General features: G+C 56.0%; 1 protein-coding gene across 1 annotated transcript; it reads left to right on the top strand.

The window, feature by feature from the left end:
- Positions 1-2153: 2153 nt before the first annotated feature.
- HSD11B2 (hydroxysteroid 11-beta dehydrogenase 2) lies at positions 2154-19161 on the top strand. The gene is made up of 5 exons (XM_068202905.1): positions 2154-2489; positions 16420-16632; positions 16893-17078; positions 17673-17810; positions 18289-19161. The coding sequence occupies exons 1-5, from the start codon at positions 2195-2197 to the stop codon at positions 18648-18650; spliced, it is 1194 nt and encodes a 397-aa protein (XP_068059006.1). The 5' UTR covers positions 2154-2194; the 3' UTR covers positions 18651-19161.
- The last annotated feature ends 546 nt before the right edge of the window (positions 19162-19707 follow it).

Raw genomic sequence — 19707 nt, 5'->3', positions numbered from 1 at the left:
ATACTTGGTGAAATATTAAAGCAGGTGCTTAATAAAGCGAGCCCAGCGGCAGCAATTACCCTGTGTAATTAACCTGGGAAGGAGAGGACTTTGTCCCCCAGCCAGGTGGTGCAGGGAGCTCCTGCCAGCAGCTGCTGGAGGTGGCACGGACCTGGCACCCAGCACTGCATGGCAGGGCTTCCCCAGGCTTCGCTGGGGCAAGCCAGGACCTGACCTCCCAGCGTGGCTCTCCCTGCTGCAGCTCCAGAATAACACCAGGTAGGTGAGTGGCAGAGCGCTGCCTGCTCTGGGTGCTGAGAAATGGTTTGGGATCCCCCTGGAGTCATTGGCCCCAAGCGACCGGGAGCAGCTGGGAGAGATTCACACCTCACCTGCCTGCTCTGGGCACTGAGGAACTGAGCATGGCTGGCCAAGGCAGCAGGACCTGGGCAGCCCACTGCTCCTATAGTGCTCCCCCAGCAGGGTCTGAGGGCACCACCCTGTGCAGGGAGACCTGATTGAGGGCTGGCCCTGACAGTGGCCATGCCCTGTGTTCCCCCTGTCCCAGTGGGTGCTGGTGGCACAGGTTCTGGCTTGGGCAGCCTCCCTCCTGCTAAGCCACCTTGGATGCAATGCCACTTCCTGCCAGGAAGCTCTGCCTGGGCAGGCACCAAGCCAAGCTGTGCCAGGCCAAACCAAGCCAAGCTGAGCTGAGTTGAACCAAGCTGAACTGTGCTTACCTAGGTGGCATGACGTGCCGAGCCATGCTGAGCCAAGCTGAGCCGAGCTGTGCTGTAGGTGCCACATAACCAAGCCATACCGAACGGATTTGAACCATGCTGGGCTGAGATGAGATGAGCTGAGCTGTGCCAAGCTGAGCTGAGCCGAGCTGAGCCAAATCAAGCTGAACTGTACCTACCTAGGTGGCATGATGTCCTAAGCTGTGCTGAGCTGAGTCATGCTGAGCCATGCCAAGCTCTGCTGAGTTAAGCTGTGCCTATTTAGGTAGCATGATGTCTCAAGACGTGCTGAGCCAAGCCAAGCCGAGCTGTGTCAAGCTGAGTTGTGCCTGCCTAGGGGGTACCTTTCCTGAGTTGTGTCAAGATGAGCCGAGCTGTCCTGTACATGGCATGACATCCCAAGCTGGGCTAAGCCAGGCCAAATTGAGCTGAGTCTACCTGGGTGTCCTGAGCTGTGCTGAAATGAGCTGAGCTGAGATGAATTGCACCTATCTAGGTGGCATAATGTTCTGAGCTGAGTCGAACCGAGCTGTGCTGAGCTAAATCATCCCTACTGAGGTGCCACAATGTACTGAGCAGGGCTGAGCTGAGCTGAGCTGAGCTGAGCTGAGCCAAGTCAAGCTGTGCCAAGCTGAGGTGTGCCTTAAATGGGTGGCATCATGTCCCAAGCAAGACTGAGCCATGCCAAGCTGAGCTGAATTGTGCCTACTGAGGTGGCACAATGTCTTGAGCTCAGCCGGGCCAAGCCAAGCCAAGCCAAGCCGAACTGTGACTATCTGGCACATCATCATGTCCTGGTCCGTGCTGAGCTGAGCTGTGCATATTGAGGTGGCATGGTGTCCTGAGCTGTTCTGAGCTGAGCTGTGCCAAGCTGGACGAAGTTGAATTATGCCTACTTAGGTGGCAAAATGTCCTGAGCAGGGCTGAGCTGAGCTAAACTGTGCTGACCTGAGATTAGCCATGTCTACTGAGCTGGCAAAATGCCCCAAGCTGTGCTGAACTGAATCTACTTGGGTGGCATCATGTCACTAGCTGAGCTGAGCTGAGCTATGCCAGACTAAGCAACACTGAACGCACCTACCTAGGCAGCACAATATCCTGAGCAGGACTGAGCCAAGCCAAACCGTGCCGAGCCGAGCCGAGCCGTGCCTACCCAGGCAGCACGACGTCCCGAGCCGTGCCGCGCAGTACCGCGCCAAGCCACGCCGAGCCGAGCTGAGCCGTGCCGAGCTGTGGGTACCAAGGTGCTCCGCCTTCCCCCCTCCCCGGCCGCTGGTGTCGGTGCCGCTCCCGGTGCCCGCGGCTCCCGGTGCCCCGGCGGCTCCCGGTGCCCGGCGCTCCCGTCCCGCCCGTCTCCCATTGGCGGCGGCCGGTCCCGCCCCGCCCCGCTCCCCCGCCGGGCGGGTATAAACGGGCGCGGCGGGGCGGGCGAGCGGCAGCGGCGGGGCCGTGCCGGGCCCGGGATCGGGACCGGGATGGAGCCGGGGCTGGAGCGCTGGGCGCACGGCGCGCTGTGGGCGGCGCTGGCCGGCAGCCTGGCGCTGCGGGCGGCGCGGCGGGCGCCGGGGCCGGGCCGGGGGCTGGGGCCGCCGCTGGGCCGGGGGCTGGTGCTGCCGCTGGCGCTGCTGGCCGCGCTGCAGAGCCTGTGCCGCGCCTGGCTGCCGCTGCCCCTGGGGCTGGCCCTGGCCGCCGCCGCCGCCGGGCTGCTGCTGTGGCGGGCGGCGCCCCGCGGGCTGCTGCCGGTGGCGGGCAGAGCCGTCCTTGTCACAGGTGAGTGCGGGGACACGGCATCGACGCCCCGACGGCACCGCCTGGGCTCGGCGGGGAGCGGAGTGGGGTGTCCCGCAGGCACCAGGACGCTGCTGTCTCTGGGGTCCCGCTGGGGACCAACCACCGCTGCCAGCGCATCCCTCATCCTCTTCCACGTCCAAGCAGAACCGGCCAGGCTGTATCTGCCCCGCGAAGCAGGGAGTTGCAATGGCCCCTCGAGTGTTGACCACTAGTTGCAGCATGATGCCGAGAGCTGCTTTCTCTGGAAGCCCTGAGATTAGATGGGACAGAGCCAGAGCGTTGGCTTGAGACCCCGACGGCTGGCCCAAGGGCTTCCCTCTCCTCTTCTCCCCTTCCCTTCCTCCCCTCTGGAGTTGTACTTGTTCTTGGAAAGATTCTCATAGTATCTCTAGAGGCTTCAACAGAGCTGGCTGCCTAGTGCTGAGCATCACTGCTACATCCAGAGCTCCATCCACGGAGCTGCTGGCAGCAAGGTCCTCCACTGTGTGTGTATCCTTGGAAAATGCTGCCCAGCTGCTGCCTGCCTCCTCTTTGGGCTGCCTGGTCCAAAGCTCCTCTGTGGTCCTGAGCTCCTTAGAGGATGTGCTATGCTCCCAAGTTTTGCACAGCTCTGGCTTGCTGGCTGAAGCTCTTTAAGATATCTTGGTATATACATGGTTTCTCACTCCTTCCTCCTGGCAGTGGAACTGGAGGATGAGAGCCAGGCTCAGCAGTGCATTGCTGTGAGGCCATAGTAGTGGAGAGATGAGGAGGAAGTGCTGGAGCTGGGGTGGTTTTTGCTCCAGGTGTGCCTGGAAGGTGCCGCTGGCTCTGCATGGATGCAGAGGGGAGGGACATTTCTGGGCATGACCTTGGCAGTGCTCCCAAGGACAGGAGCCTGCATCCTGGTGGGGATGTCTGGGCTGGGCTTGGAGGTGCTGAAGCTGGAGAAGGCAGTTTGCTTGTTTCCTAGAAAATTAAGGCAAGATCTGGATCCCCCTTCCAGCTTGAAGGGTTCTGTGGTAGCAGTAAGAAGTGCAGGGAATCCTCTTTGGAGGAGGAAGATCAGAGGAGCAAGGCAATGGATGAATGAATGATTCAACTGAGTGAAGGTCAAAGCTGCAGCAGGGTAGGGCTGCCTGGGGAAGGTGACTGACAGCCATGCGCTCACAGGTGCCCTGTGGCACACCAGCTCTGGCAGCCCTGGCTCCCTGGCATTGCCTGTATAATTAGTGAGTCAGTGACTGGAACAAGGTGTTCTTGCCCCAGTGCGTTGAGGTGGCACCTCTGCAGCTCTGATGTGTTTGCTCTTGGCTGTAAATACTTTGTGGTTTTACAGGTTCGAGGTGCAGCCCGTGGTGTGGGATTGGTGTTTCCATACTGCTGCTCTGGCAAGTGCCTGCCAAGGGGCAGGTGTGAGGGCTGTTTTGCAGATGTGAGGGCTGTTTTGCAGATGTGAGGGCTGTTTTGCTGGGGATGGCATCCCTCACTTGAGTATTTGCATAGTAAATAGCCTGTTTCTTTTGTGAATTAATTCCAGGCAACTAGGTATCGAGTAGCTGCTCGTGTCTCCTGTGGGAGCAGCCGGGAAGGATCAGCTTGGGGAGAAAGGCAGCCTGACCTTCTTCCTCTTGCCAATGGGAAGCAAAGCCTGGCAGAGAGAGCAGCATGGGCATGGATGGGTGGCAATGCTGGGCCTCGTTGAAGGTGTGTGACATCAGGGACAGAATTTCTGCCATGCTGTGTGTTGTGCTGGACCTTGCAGATAAACTGAGAAGTGGCACAAAGTCATGGCACATAGGCTCCCCTATGGAGCAGTGCAGGCTTCAGCCTGAAAATCTTTGGGCATCATTTCCTTGTATACATATCTTGGCTGCTGTCTTAATCCTGCAGCAGGTTCAGTGATGCTTATCTGGGGCAAGTTAAGGTGGCTGCAGTGCTGTTCTATCTCCCAGGTGATGAGTTTCAGCTCTTCCAGCTGCCCACTCTCCCTGGGAACAACCTAAGTTGAGCTCTGCATGTGATGCTCCAGCCCCATGTGCTGTTCAGACATCACTGGCTAAATAAAACTTAGTTATGGGAGGGATTGAAGGAAAACTAACTGTGCAGCTCAGTGGGAAAACAACAGAGCAGCTGTGGAGCTGCTGCAGAGCAAAGCTGCTGACCCTGTGGTAGCAGCAGGGGCTGGAAAGTTGTGGCGTTTCCCATCTGTTGCAGGTTTGCATTTTGACTGTTGCATGTGGGACTGGGGTTTGGCTGGAGCAGGGATGGGCAGCCACCTGCTGCTAGAGGGGAGCAAGGGATGCTGTTCTTTCCCATGAGGCATCCCCTGGGCGAGCAAAATAAGTGGTCACTAATCCCTGCAGTGCTGTGTTTGTCTGGGGCTCTGACCTTGGGGCTTTTGTTCTGCATCCCAATGGTCCAGCTTCTCCAGGAGCATGGCTCCAGTGGATGCAGCCTGGCTGGGGGCAGAGGGTGAGGAAAGTGTTAATCCTGTCTTCCTAGGGGATATAACAGCTGTTTTCAGGGAGGAGGAGAATGCCCTCCTGTGCAGCCAGGGGCTGGGAGAGGTCAGCCCCAGGAGGATGGTGGGGATGAGGAGGGGAGCAGAGATCAGCTTCTTGGCCTGGGCTGGAAGGGAGACAGCAGCTGTCTCCATGCCTCCCTTGGTTTGCTGTCCTGAGCCTGCCCTTGCCTTAAAGATGAGCCCACACCTGGCACAGGCTTTGGCCAAACTTGGGAAACACAAGGACCCAAACATACCTGCAGTGTGGGCAGGGTTGGTATGGGCAGCTGCGTGACCGGAGCCTGATCCAGCACTGGGAAGCTGCAAGGCAGCCAATACCTGGTATCCCTCACTGCAGTGTGTGACAGGGCACTCCCAGGTGCTGGTGCTGCTGACTGGCACCTGTGTGCCTGTGGTGGCAGTGGCTCACTGAGAGCTGCTTGCTCTGAACATCAAACGGCTGGTTCGTGTGTGCATCCCCCTTCCCAAATGTGAAATGGCACTGCTGGGGGTTCTTAGGGCCACTGGGCTCCTCAGAGGTGTGTGGAAAAAAAAAGGATGATTATTATATCCCATACTCCTTCCCACTGGGAATTGATACAAAAAGCAGTCCAGCCTCTGGAGCATGGGCAGGGCTGATGGGCTGCAAGAGCAGTCTTGGAGGGAGGTGATGAGCTGCCATTTCTTGGCCTCTCCAGATTCAGGCTGACAGGGCTTTGTGCAAGGTTGGGCTTTGACTGAGTCAGTTTAGGCATGAACCTACAACATCCTTTGGTTCCTGTGCAATTCAGTGAGTCTGTTGAAACCGTCCAACTCAAGTGGGTGCCTGGAGGTGGTGGAGGGATGGCCAGGTGCATCCCAGGGCTCCACTGAGCAGCTGGAGAAGCCTCTTGCTGTTGTGTAGCTCTGCCATGTGTGACTGTGTGGGGTGGTTCTTTGGACAGTAGCCAATTGCCCGATTTACTGCAGAGCCTTGAAAAGCACCAAATGCAAAGCAGCCCACAGAGTCTGCCTGCCAGAGCAGAGGAAGGATAGGAGTTGTGTTACAAGATATTGGTTCATATGCTTCAGCTTGGATGGAAAGTTGAAAATAGTGAATTGTTGTTCTGTCTATAATGGTGGTACCTGAATTAGCTCTCCAATAACCCCAAACATCAGGATGGCTGCCTCAGAGAAGCAGTCTGGGTCTCTTGTATCCTTGCTCTTCCTTGGTGCAGCCTGTGAAGGAAGCTAGGAGCACCTGCAGATTGTTCTGTCTTCCAACAAATCATCTCTGTGAGCAAAACTGGTTGTTGGTCAGGCTGCCCAGACCCAAACCTGCCCTGTCCTCCTCTCTTCTCCTTCCTGGCTGCAGGGAAAGGGTGGTTTTCCTGGTGAAGCGTTCCTGTTACAATTGCATGCCCAATTAACAATCTGAAATGGGTCAGAGCTTCAGATCATGTTCAAGGTTAACAGAGGCTTTGCAACTTGCAGCGCCTCAGTGTTTCCCATGGACTCCACAGATGTTGAAGCATCTGCTGGCTGCAGCAGGACTGAGTGATTCAATCCAGATGTTGGGACTCTTGCTTTCTGCCATGAAGGTAAATCACTTTCTGTGGTAAAAAAGCAGTGTTGCTCCCATCTGGACTTTGATGTTGTCTTAGATCTATTTTCCAGCTAAACAAGGTGACTGAGAAATGTCGGGGTCAAGGATTCAGGGCTGGCTCTGGGATGGGCACCTCTGTACCACGGCGTGGCCAGAGCACCTGCACAGCACGCTCACAGCCTGTGTTTGGTGCTGAGCTTGCCAGCAGCCTTGCCATGAGAAATGCTTTGTGCACAGGTGCTGCAGCTCTCCATAGGTGACTTTCATTCTGCTTCTGGAGCCAGTGATCCAGCTCAGAGGTACCTGGGATCTTTCCCCAGCCTAAGTGCAGGAGGTTGGAACTAGGTGATCTTTCAGGTCCCTGCCAAACCAAACCATTCTGTGATTCTATAAGTGAAAGCTGAAAATCAGCTTATTCCTTGAAATTGCTCTGATTTTTCCAGAATCTATTAAAAATTAACAGCAGAGGCAGCTGCTGCCTCCAAGTTGAGGGGTGGGACAGGACCAAAATCAAACACCCAAACTCCAGCCCTAGTGTATAAGCAATTCCTGGTATATTTGAAGTAAAAAAAAAAAAAAAAAAAAAAAAAAAAAAAGCAACATTTAACTCTAGTTATAGGGCTTGCTGGTGGCTTTTGGGAACAGAGCAGGAAAGCTGTTTTTTCTGCCTCTATCTGCAGGGCTGAAGCTCTCCCCCCACTTTGTCAGCAGCCCTCCATGGATTTAGGATTCTTCTTTCCCACGTGAGGTTTCTTCAGAAATAGATACCTACCCCTGCTCACCACAGGCATGTGGATAGATATGCTTGGCTTTTTCTCACTTATCTATAAAATAAGCACTTTTGAAGCCTACTAATGACACAGACCTGTTGAGGTGGGAGTTTTTAGCACTGTTAACCAAAAATGATGAGCACAGCTAATTAGGAGGAAAAACACATTGAGGTTTCATACTGTGGGAGACTGGAGTTGGTAGAGAAACCCAAGCTGGCTTGATTAACCTCGGGGTTATGCGGGGACATGAGAGCAACAAAGCAAAGACTTCCCTGCCGAAATGAGATTGTCAGATGGGAACGGATGCTTTCGGAAGGAGAGAAGTGTAGGCAGTTGCTGCCCTCTAGTCCAATGAGCAGCACATTTTTAATGAGGTCTGGGATTGGGTTACCCACTGTTGAGTCTAGCTCCCCTCAAGCCAGGATCTGGTTACAGAAGAGCCAGTTGCTGCTTTTACTGCTGGGAGCACAGCACAGGGTTGGTGGACTTGCCCAGCCAGGGTTTTGTTTGAGGGGGTTCTTCAAGGTGTTTCCACCAAATCTTTGCCTTCTCCCTATAGTCTTCTTTCAGTGCTGGTCTAAAACTCCAGCTGGAGGGGCTTTTTTTTTTTTCCGGGGAGGAAAGGCTTTAGGGCTTTTGTACCTCTTCACCTTGTGATATCCCTCCTGTCCTCTCAGATCTGAGGTACTGCTGTGGAGCCTCCAAGGCCAGGTTGGATGGGGCTTGGAGCAATCTGGATTAGTGGAAGGTATCCCTGCCCACAGCAGGGGTGTTGGAACTGGAAAATGTACTATGATCAGGTGGAAAAAAATTTTCTATGATAAGGTGGAAAAACTGCCCTCATGCTCTCAGTGCATTGCTACAGGTCTAGTTTAGGACTTTTTATTTTTAACCTCCCCAGCATGTGCCTGTTACCTGCTTCCCTGCTCCCCTCAGTGGCTGCAGTATATCCACCATCTCCCGTTCTTCTGTCTCAGCTTGTATGCGCAACGTATCACTTCTGCTTCCTTCTCCCCTGGAGAGCTGCCAGCCCCTGAGCTTTATCAGCTTCCCCCTCAGGAGCTGGCTTCCCTGTCACACATGGTGCTGTCCTGGGATTTGCTGGCTCTCAGGCTGTAATCTTGAAAAGCAGTTTTTGGCTTTACAGGCTTTGTGGCGGCGCTTCCTCTTGTTGGGTGGTTGACCCTGTGGAGCCAGATGGCGAGTTACTCCCAGGCAGGCTGGGAACAGAGTGAAGGGATGGGCTGGAAAGCTCAGGTACCTACCCTGATGTCTTCTGTGGCAGCTCTGAAAGTCTGGCTTCTCAGAATCACAGAAGCTCTGAATGGTTTGGGTTGGAAAAGATTTTAAAGACCATCTTGTTCCAACCCCCCTGCCATGGGCAGGGACACCTTCTACTAGACCAGGTTGCTCCAAGCCACATCCCACCTGGCCTTGAACACTTCCAGGGATGGGGCAGCTGCAGCTTCTCTGGGTTATGAGGACCTCATGCTGTTATGAATAACCCACTGTGACCAATGTTTGTTCCTCTCTAGGGTCCTGGTTACCAGGTAGGGATAAGCTCCAACCGGGGGTGTGCAGCCATCCCAGGATGAATTCTGTCCCCTTCTTTCAGCTGTTGTGCTGGGCTCTGCCTAAGCTGAAGGGCACATGTGGGTGCTGCCCTGGCATTGCCTGGGTCAGCCCAACTATGCCCAAGCACATCAGCCTGGAGGGCCACCTTCATGTATTTTGGGGAAAATGCACCAAAGTAGCCTTATGATACTCAAACTCTTACTCTGAAGAGCTGGTGAGAGCTGCAGGTGAAGAGTAAGGAGGGGACAACGTGAGCTGTGTATGGAAAGGGCAGGTGGGTTGGGGTCATCATGAGGCACAGCTCTGAGCCTGGGGGCTTAAACAGCTCAGTGTATTTCAAAAGCTGTCTTGGCAGAAGCTCAGTTGGTGTTTGCTCAAGTGTTTTGCTCTGTTTATAGAAAAAAAGTCCCCCGTTTCACACTGATCTGGAAGCTGCAAAAGAAAACAGTCGGTGCAGCTGTAGAGACCATCATGATGTGGGAATGGGCAGGGCTTGCACCACTTCTGCTTGCTTGGGATTGTGGCATGAGGTGGGAGTTTACTCTTGTGACGGAGAGTGATGAGATGGCACCTTACAAGCAAAGAAATATCTCATCAGCAAAATACCCCTAAATACTACCCCTAGTGCTCCACTGAAACTGCCGTAGCCTTACTGGGGGGCTACAAACTCTGAGATGCTTAACATGGTGATCCCCTGGGCTTGCTCTGGCCTGTTGCTTTGGTCAGCACTGTCCCAGCATGGCTTTTTCCCTGCTGGCATCACTTGTGACTTGTCCACAGTGCTGTCTGGGTGGCACTTCAAAGCTCTTCCATGGTTGACCTGTCTCACCACATGGTTAGAAGTCCTCCTAGTCATGCCATGGCTGTGGTGCTTTGCTGTCCTGGCTAAAAACATCTTCCCTGAGATGTCCCTGGGTGGTGATGGCTCATGGTGCTCCATGTAGAAGAGCTGCTGTTCCCTTCAGCTGCCTGTGGATGGATTAGCCCTGCCTGTAGCAGACCTTAGGCATGACCTGATACCTCTCTTTGCTTGTTAGCACACAGGAGGGATGGATATGGGGCTCGGCTGGTGGTTCTCCAGCCTGCTGGGAGTCCCTGGAGAACCCTTTTGCAGACTAGAGGTGCCCACCCGTAGGTGCCCCAGCCATGGCTTTATTGCCACCACCTTATTCCCCAGGAGCATCTTCAGACATTCCAGACATAGCCGGTGGAGCTTTCTGGCTTCTCAGCCTGGTTCCTACCCAGTCTCTCCCTCTCCAAGAGCCCAGGTGGATGTGTTACCAGTGCCAGCTTGCCGTTGGCACTGATCTTGAGTGGCACTTGATCTTGAATGAACTGGCCGAGTTGTCTCTGGGCCATGGGTGTCCTTCCCAGCGACAGCTCTTCCTGATGGATGGCTTTCGAGGCTTGTCAGCTCCATGTTCCCAGTTCACCATGTTCCCTTTGTAGGTGATTATTAACCCGGCTATCACCACAGCTCTTCACAACTTCCTCTTCTCCAAGGGACATCCATTCATCCCAGATTAGCTCTCATGTACAGCCTGTGCCAGGTGATGTCCATGCTGCTGTCTTCTCTCGTGTATCCCTGCCTCCTGGAAGATCAAATTCTTGACTGTGAGAGTCTCACTGCTCCTTTTGGGGAGAGGATCTCCCCTTGGTGGAGACAGCAGCTGCCGGAAGATGCCATCCAGCCCCGGCGTGTGGTGAGCGGCTGCTTCTAGGAAATTCCTGTGCTCTCTTTCTGCGAAGTGTCGCAGTGATGCTGGAGGTGGCACTTCCTCCCCCCACCCCTTCAGCTTGTGAGCCCAGGGTCACTGCTCACTGCAGCAGCATGCATCACTGCCATGCCAGGGCTGGGTTAATTCCTGGGCCCCAGCCTCTTTGAGCATCCCACCGGGCACTGGCCTTGCATTGCAGGGGCTGGCTGGGTTCATTCCTGTCCTGCTGTCCTAGGGCACTAACAAGCTCCTGCGTTCATTAGCCCCACTGGTGGCAAGCAGCATCTGCTGCTCACAGCTTTGGTGGGAGATAAAGCGTGTCGTGTCGGGATGGCTTTTAGCGACAGTGATGGGGAGGGCTGTGGCCTCTGACACTTTTTTTATTGCCCAGCTGCTTTTGTGCTGTGGTCCCCAGTACTGATGCACCAGTAAAGCTCCTGAGAAATGGCCTTTAATCCAGAAGCTGTGGGTGCATTCACACTGGCCTGGGGGCTCCTCATCATCTCTGTCTGGTTGTGTTGGTTGTCTAGGCAGAAAATCAGATTTCCCCCCTTCTCTTTGTTAAGTGGGAGATAACTTCCCGGGTGGAGGTGATGGCTGTGAGGCCTCAGGAACACTTGGCTAATCCATTGTAATTCGTACCATCTGGCTATTGTCCCCGGCACAGGGAGGGGTAGGTACCCCCTGCCATGGGCATTCTGAGCTCTGCCTTTTATCATGAGTCTCCTTGTGGGGCTGAGGGTTTGTCTGACCCCTGCTCTGACCCACAGGACCTGCTGGAGGGATGTGTCTATCCTGGGCTGTGGGAGCCATCAGCAATCTCCCTCCAGCTGCCTGTGCTGTGTCATGCAGGGGGGTGGTCCTAGGGGAGCAGGGGTAGCGTGTGCCCCCCTTGGCTCAGGTTCTGCTCAGGAAGGCGGCTGAGGCTTTGCAGGGATGCACACCCAAGCTGCTTCGGTGGGGGGCTCCTGCATTATCCACCCACTAGGGATTTGGGGATGGAATTTGGGTCATCCCTAAAGGTATCTTCTGGCTTTAATTTAATTTAATTTAATTAGCCTTGTGGCTTCCTGAACCCCAGTGCTGAGGACCAGCAGTAGCAACACTAGGCCTGCTGCCACCCCAGCCCTGTCTGCCTGTGCTTGGGCATGAGGGCTGCTCCCTTGGGGAATGGGGACATGGCATGCCATGCAAGCCAGCGGCTGGGGTGGTGTTTCCTGTGGACAGTGATGACTGGATGGGTTGGGGGCTGTGGATGCCCCTTCCCAGCCCCACTCCCACAGAAGTACCTTGGGTGTGGGCAGATGGTGGCTGATGCCTAGCTGGGGAGGTCAGGGCTGGTGCATGGCTGTGGTAGCCCAGCTGCTGTGGGGACAGGTGCTCCTGCCTTCCCTTCCCTCTCCTGTGCCAAGAATTTGTTCCCTTTTGCCCAGGGCTGACATCACCCCTTTATCACTCCTTGCTCCAAATACGTGCAGCATCCGGAAGGTGTTGGCCACTGGGCCTTGCCCTGCCCACGTAGGATTTTGCTGGGCATTTTATCCTGCCTGGACCTGCACTGTGCAAGGACCCCTTCCTTCAGTTCCTCTGGGGGACTGCCATCCCCTCTGATCTCCAGCTGGTGCCACCTTGCCCTGTGCTTCCGCATCCATGAGGTGCCCACACTCCCAGGATGGAGCTGAGATGAACAGCTGAGTTGAGATCAGTGCCTGCTCAGGCACCCAGCTGAGCCTCGCTCAGTGCTGCCCGGCTAAATCCCATACCATGGCCGGAGAAGCTGGATCCACGATGGCAGTGAATCCTCTCAGAGCCAGAAGGCCACATTTAGCTTGGCATCCCAGGCAGGGTTTGAGCCTGAGCCTGTGGAAACAAGTGGCTCAGCAAGTTACTTCATTCAGCCTTGGTGCCCCAGCTCCCCCCCCGCTGATGGTGTCCTTGAGCCGGGTGACAGCGCCATCTTGATGAGGCCTCTTGGACAGGGTAGTGGGACACACAGTCCTAAAGCTCTTTGGGGAGGTGGGGTTGATGTCCTGGGATTTGGGGAGCAGCAGGGGGCACCCAGGCAAGGGCCTGCAGAGCTGATGGGGGTGGAGGGGGTGATGCCCTTCTGAGTGCCCAACTCAGCTGGCAAGTTCCCAGTCGGTGGAAGATGGAGCATCCTCAAGGGGTGCCTCCAGCTGCCTCGCTGCCGGCAGGAGGGCTGCCCCTAGGGCTGCTGACTGACCACACTGCTAGGGTGACCACGGGGGAGAGGGTCCATCACAAGGGTACTCAGCCCTGGGACAACCCCTCTTCAGCTTCCACACCAGGGTCCTCAGCTGGGGTGGCTGTGGAGGGACCAGATCCAGGGAGTTGCCACTGTTCCCACCAGGCTCTGGGCAGTTTTGCAGGCACATGGGAATTCTTTAGCCAAGCTGTGCTTCTCACTGCTTAGGTTTTCATTGGTCCTCACCTGTTGTGCATGGTTCAGGGATGAGGATGCAGAGGTCATGGCCTGAGGATGAGGAATGTATGCAGCTCATGGCTTGGGGATGAAGAAGTTTGGCTTGTAACTCAGGGCTTAAGATGCCCAGCTTGCAGTTCCACAGCTCCAGAATGAGACTGCACAGCTCATGGAGGGGACTCTCAGCTCGCAGCTTGGGAAGAGACGTGGTTGTGGTTCAGCAGCTCCCGGGTCGCAGCTGTGTTATTGACCCTCTCTGCTCCAATCAGAAAACTGTAGCACTAATGTTGAGCATGTCTGTGTGTGGTGGCCTTGGTGCTGGTGCAGGAGAGCAGGGTGAATACCTGAGACAGCAAAATGTCAGAGCGTGCCATGCCTGACTCACCTGAAAGAAATGTGTCCACACCAAACCGGGACTGCAGCTTCAGCCGGCTCCTTGCAGCGAGGAAGCACGAGCGGTGCAGGCTGGCTGGGAGCTGCCCAGCTGGCACAGCTCAGCCCCTGCAGTGGCTCTGCTCTCACCAGTGAGGAGCAGCTCTGGACAATGGATGCAAGATGCTGTGGTGTCAGTCCTCTTTGCCCTCCCTGAGTGGGCAGGAGGGCACCCCTTATGATGATGCTGGAGGCCAAACCTTTTTGCTTGCTCAAGATAAGTAAAATTGAGGCTTGTCATACCAAAATTCTAGTGGAGGCTTGCATCTCTCACTCTTTGGGGAGCCGCTGAAGTGGCAGGAGCTTCTGCAAAGTGCTCAGGAATTGCTGCTGACCCGCCGCTCTGGAAAACACCCATCCGGCCCCTGGTGCAGGAGTTTGTCCTGGCTTGCTGAGCCTGTGGAGGGCTCCTGGATTTTGCAACCTGGACTCAGGTTTTGCTCTTCTCCTGCTGCAGCAAAAGCCTCCGTCTGTTGGCCCAGGGTCTGTGGGGATGCAATATGGGGGCTTCAAGGTACCTGCTCTCCTCTGCTGCGCTCCCAATGCTGGGCTCCTGTGCTTGATCTGACCACGTCCCTCCCTCCAGCACGACTGTGAAACCAGCTGGCAAGCTGGGAGCTGGGGCGGGGGGAACTGGCGCCGGAATCTCCTCGTGATGCAGCATCCTGGGAGGGCAGCGAGCCCAGCGCCAGCCTTGCTGGGGCTGCACAGACTGGACGGCTCCAGTGCTCCCAGCGGGGCCGGGCCAGCGGCAATGGCTCCTGTGCCAGCTCCAGTGTGGCCAGCAGCTCATGTGCTGGTGGCCATGGGGAGTGAACATGGCCCTGGGAAAGCTGCCATGATTTGGGGCCACGTGTTATGGGCCCAGGGGGTTCATTGTCCCTCCCTGCACTCTTGGCCAGGCCTGAGCACAGCGGATGGGAAGCTGAGCAGCAGTGGAGACCTTAAATAACACCAGAGCATCCTCACCCTCCTGGCCTTGGGCCTCCCGCCAGCCTCCCAGGAGTTTTTTTTTGGTGTGTGAATAAATTAGAACTTCCGAAACAAACCCTCTGACTGCCCTGCTCCTCTAAGGCAAAACAAATCCTGCCTGACTTGGACAGCATGTGGCTGTGTTTGCTCCCTCCTTGCCAGACTTGCCATAGGAAGCCAGCAAATCTGGCTCTCAGTTTTTTGGGATGATTCCCGGGGTTTTGAGTGTTACATGGTGATAGGAAGCTTCATGTTTGGACTGCAAGTTTTTCTTGCCAGCTGCATGGGAGCAGTGCAGGTAACTCTCCTGTCAGCTGCGTCATGGTGAGGCTGTGGCCACGGCACTTTTATTTTTAAACCTTATCTTTATTGCAGTTTTCTCCCGCAGCGCTCAGAAAGGTGAAATGCACCTTATCTGTTTGTCTGCTGGCAGCATGCACTGCTTCTAGGGAGGGGAGAGGTGGATGTGCTGTGCCAGCAGCACCCTCAGCATGCCCGGCGGACCAGGGTTCTGGGGATGATGCTGGGGTGATGCTGAGCCAACCTGGCACACATCCATGATGAGTGTTGGGTGTTGTGTGGGAAAGGGAGGTCCCTGCAGCCCCTTCCTGCCAACTGAGCACCTCTGGGCTGTGTTATCACTCTGGCCTCTGGCCAGAGGTTTAATTACAGGTTTCTGACACAGCAATAGAGTAAAACTGAGCTGGGAACTGGGACAGAGATGTTGAACCGATGCTTAGCTGCCACCCCAAGAGCTCTAAGTGCCCGATCCCATCCTGGGGGTATGGAAGAGTGAGGCAGCCAGTCCCTGTGCCCACCCCCTCCCCCCACAAAGGCCGGTGGAGGGGTGCTGAATCTCATGAGGTAACAGTCCCCAGGGCCACTGTTGTGTCCACCCCGGGGTGGCTCCAGGTGCCACACGGGATCCGTTTGCAGGGATGCCCTCACAAGCACCCAAAGGTGCGGGGCAGGAGGGTGCAGGGCCATGGGGCTGCCCCTGCAGCGCTCCCCTGTTAATGGTTAATATGACTGGGCAGCAGCTGTGGCACAGACTCCCCGAGCTATCAGTGCTGCCATCGGCCCCGGGAACAGCCTGTACCTTGTTGCTGCTGTTTATTTGCATCCTGGCCGCTCCACCCGGGCCACTGGCCTTGTCACTGCTCTGCAACAGCCAGCTCCCGCCCGGGCTGTCCCCCAGCCACCCCGATGGTGGCTTTGCAGGTGACAGTGTCATCTGTGGTGCCCCTGTTTGAGCAGAGATGGAGGAAATGAGGCTGAGACCGGGCATGGAGTACCAGTACTCTCCCGAGTGGTCCATCCCGTTTGGATGCTCCCTTGAAGGATGCAGGGTAGCAGGAGCAGAGCAGAATCCATTTTTTTCCTCACCCTTTTTAATCCCCTTATGTCCCAGCCAGGCGAAGAGGTCCTGTGCCTCTTGACCACTTTCTGGGAGGCGAAAACCATTCGTCAGAAGTCTCCCACTGAGCCTTATTGCCAGCTATGAATAGTGCTTGATGGAGCTTTTAGAGGCTATTTTGAGTGTTGATGGCCTCGCATCGCTGCAGGGCTCTGGGCAGTTCGTGCGTTGCTGGTGCCTGCAGGTTTACCTGCACCTTAAATCAGGGAGGTGCTCAGAGCGATGGGGTTGCAGATAAAGGGAGTGTTTTCTTCCTCCCGCAAGAGAGAGAAAACAGCAGCTCCGGGGCCTGCGAATGCCCCAGGGCAAGGTCACATCCTGGTGAGTCAGGAGCTACAGCGGGGTGCAGAGCCGAGGAGGTTCTCAGGCAAAGGGAAACTGATGCTGGGGTGGATGTTTGGTTCCTGGGGTTGGTTCCTAATGACCGAGAGGCAGAGCTAAGGGATCTTTGGGAGCTGGAGACAGACACTGGCTGTCACTGGCCACTGCAAGGCTCTTCCTGACTCTTTCAGGATGTGACTCGGGCTTTGGGCAGGCAACAGCCCGGCACTTGGACATCATGGGCTTTCGGGTGTTTGCCAGCGTGCTGGACCTGCAGAGTCCTGGTGCCCAGGAGCTGCGCCAGAGCTGCTCGACGAGGCTGACGCTGCTGCAGATGGACCTGACCAAGACCGAGGACATCCAGCGCGTCCTGCAGCATATCCAGGCCCACACCAACAGCACAGGTAGGAGCCGCCTTTGGCAAGCCCACAGAACTCCCTGGGACCTCAGCCTGCAGCCAGCATGGCAGTGGCAAACCTAAATGTGTCTCCACGTGGGGCTGCATCTCTGTAGGCACCTGTGCCAACAGCCTTTGCCAAGCTCTCTTCTTGTCCTGGGGCACCCAATTCCCTTGCAGGACCCCAGTCAGCCTGGGGAGCAGCTGGGAATCCCAGGGTGGGGCTTCCCCATTCAGGTCACCTCTTCAAGCATCCCATCCCCATAGGACTCTGGGGCCTGGTGAACAACGCCGGGTACAATGACACCATCGCTGATGCTGAGCTGTCGCCGCTGGGCAAGTTCCGCACCTGCATGGAGGTGAACTTCTTTGGCTCCCTGGAGCTCACCAAGGGGCTGCTGCCCCTGCTCCGCTCTGCCGGTGGCCGCATTGTCACTGTGAGCAGCCCTGCAGGTGAGCAGCCTCCCTACAGCATGGCACCCCTGGCACCCTCAGCCTAGGCACAGCTTGAGCAGCCCCATGGTGTGGTGCAGCTCCCAACCCCCAGGCATGCCAACCTTCTCAGCCAACTGGCACCAGGAACTCTAGAATGAGCTGGCAGCACTGCTGAACCCCACAGCACCCACCAAGACATGAGGAGACATGGAGGCTGACAGTCAGCCTGGTCACAGGCAGCATGGGCAACCCAAGCCCAGCTGCCATGTGCCTCCGTTGGGGATTACAGCCCCGGCCATGGTGGGAAAACCAACTTCTTCCCCTGCCCTTTTTTTTGCCCATTAAAACAAACTAATCCTCCACTGGGGATGACAATCCCAAGCTTTAACTGGACAAGGAGCAAAATCAATTTTCTACTCCCTCACCAATTTTTTTTCCCCATTAAAACATTAATTTGAAGCTGATTTCAGTTGTTTTCTCAGAAAAACAAACCCTAAGCCATTTCCTTGAGCAGGGGCCAGGAACACAGCCCTACAAAAGCCCTGCCCTTTCCCCCCACTCCCCTCTGTCCCTGCTGGAGCACTGGCTTACTCATTCTTTCACTCGTGCCAGGTGACATGCCCTTCCCCTGCCTGGCAGCTTACGGGGCCTCAAAGGCAGCCCTCAGCCTGGTCATGGACACCTTCCGCAGCGAGCTCCAGCCCTGGGGCATCAAAGTCAGCCTCATCCTGCCCGGCTACTACAAAACAGGTAAGAGGGTCAGTGCCCACTCCCTGTCTGTGCCTGTGGGCAAAGGACAGGTATCCCAGGAAGGCAGAAGATGGAACAATGGGATGAGTAGTTGGTGGTGCAAGCATGCAGCTTCTGACCATCTCCAGCCATACCGGGACAGTGGCTATCCTGTGGCCGTTGGGCTCTGATGGATTGGAAACAGCATCAAGATCAAGTCCTGCCAGCAGATCCCATACCACTAGGACTGGTCAAAGCAGCTCAGTCACGTTTCTGACAGCGGCATACCCACTGCAGGCAGGATCCAAGACCCCTGGTCCAGTCTCAGGCTACCAAGAGCCATGATGGTGCTAGTACTGTACTTCCCTCATGGCAATCTTTGCCAGGGTCTCAGCTTGACCTTCCTGTGAGGCTGGGAGGTGACTGGGGCTGCTGGCACCCACGGCAGGGGGGCTGGAGTGGGGGGCCCACACAGCTCACGGGGACTGTTTCCTTGCAGGGACGACATGTGACCCTGCCTTCTGGAACCTGCAGAAGCAGCAGCTGTTGGCCAGTCTGCCCCAGGAGCTGCTGCAGGCCTACGGCGAGGACTATGTGGAGGAGATCAACCAGCAGTTCATCCAGTTCATGAAGGTGGCAGTGGAGGACCTCAGCGCGGTGGTGAACAGCATCACAGAGGGGCTTCTGGCTGCCAACCCAGCCGTGCGCTACTACCCAGGGCAGGGCCTTGGGATCATGTATTTCATACACCGCTACCTGCCCTATTTTGTCCGAGACTTGTTCTTGAAAGGATTCTTCATCAACCCCAAGCTGCCCCGAGCCCTGCGGCGAGAGCACCACAACAATGTGAAGAAGGCCTGACCTCGGCCTGCACAGGCCCTTCTCCCGGGCTTTCCAGGCACACCGGCCCCTGAGCGCGTGCAAAGCCGAAGGCACCGCCCTCCTGCACCGTGGGGGAACAAATCAGCACTAGATGTTAAAAACCAAATTTCTTTCCAAAATCAGGTAGATCTATTTTCTATTGTGCAAGAATCAACATTTTCTAGAGACCTTGGTTTTGTATTTTTTCTAACCATGTACCCTCCAAGAGGCCCATCCCTGCCTGACTCCGCAGCTCTGCACCACAGGCTGGGATGTACCTCCTCAGCTACCCACCACCTCCCTTACGGCTCTCAGAGCTGTTTGTCTCCATCCCCTCTTGGCTGGGTCAGGGCTGGGACCCTGTGGCCGCTGCCTCCCTGCCACTTATTACACACTCCACACGCTCCTGACGAGTGCAGGGGCCAAGACCAGGCTGCCAGTGCTGCAGAGCTCTTCATGAGATGAACTATGTGATTGACACTTTTTAAATAAATCCATTCTTGATATTCCAGCAGGTTCTGGCTGTCTCCTTCCACAGTGCAGTGCTGCAATGCTGCTCAGGGATGCCCGGCCTGTGAGCAGAGCTAAGCTGGGTCATGGCTGGCACCGCGCCGAGCACTGTGGCAGGAGCCTCGCATGCAGCAGCAGGTGCCACAGGTACTCCCAGAAAAGGGGTCACCCTTCCAGGAGGGATTTGTGCCTGCCCCCTGCTCCTCCCCAGCCCTATGCCAAAAGCTTTCTTTTGCTTTGCTCTGAGTCAGTGGCCTTGCTGGGGCAAGGATGGCAGCAGTGACAGTGCCCCATGTGGACAGCCCCATGCACCAGGGACAAACCATGCAGCTCCCTAATCTTATGTACCATTCCCATAAGGCTGCACCCCTTAGCTCAGCAGCCAGCTGTACCCACAGACCATGCACTGTCCTGGCTTGGGCTGGAGGGAGTACCCTGAGCTTCACGGGGTGGTACCACATCCATGCCTGTGGTAGAAACAAGTGTCCCAACTCACACAGGAACCAGACCAGGCTCCACTACCACAACTACCAGATTCCCTGTGACT

The sequence above is a fragment of the Anomalospiza imberbis genome, chromosome 12 (assembly GCF_031753505.1).
Source record: "Anomalospiza imberbis isolate Cuckoo-Finch-1a 21T00152 chromosome 12, ASM3175350v1, whole genome shotgun sequence".
NCBI classification, from domain to species: domain Eukaryota; kingdom Metazoa; phylum Chordata; class Aves; order Passeriformes; family Viduidae; genus Anomalospiza; species Anomalospiza imberbis.
This window is presented reverse-complemented; position numbering and strand designations above follow the sequence as displayed.

Coding starts and splice junctions, on each gene's coding strand:
- HSD11B2 (XM_068202905.1), top strand. CDS start 2,195: ATGGAGCCGGGGCTGGAGCGCTGGGCGCACGGCGCGCTGTGGGCGGCG. Junction 16,633..16,892: donor GGCCCACACCAACAGCACAG/GTAGGAGCCGCC, acceptor CCATCCCCATAG/GACTCTGGGGCCTGGTGAAC. Junction 17,811..18,288: donor GCCCGGCTACTACAAAACAG/GTAAGAGGGTCA, acceptor GTTTCCTTGCAG/GGACGACATGTGACCCTGCC.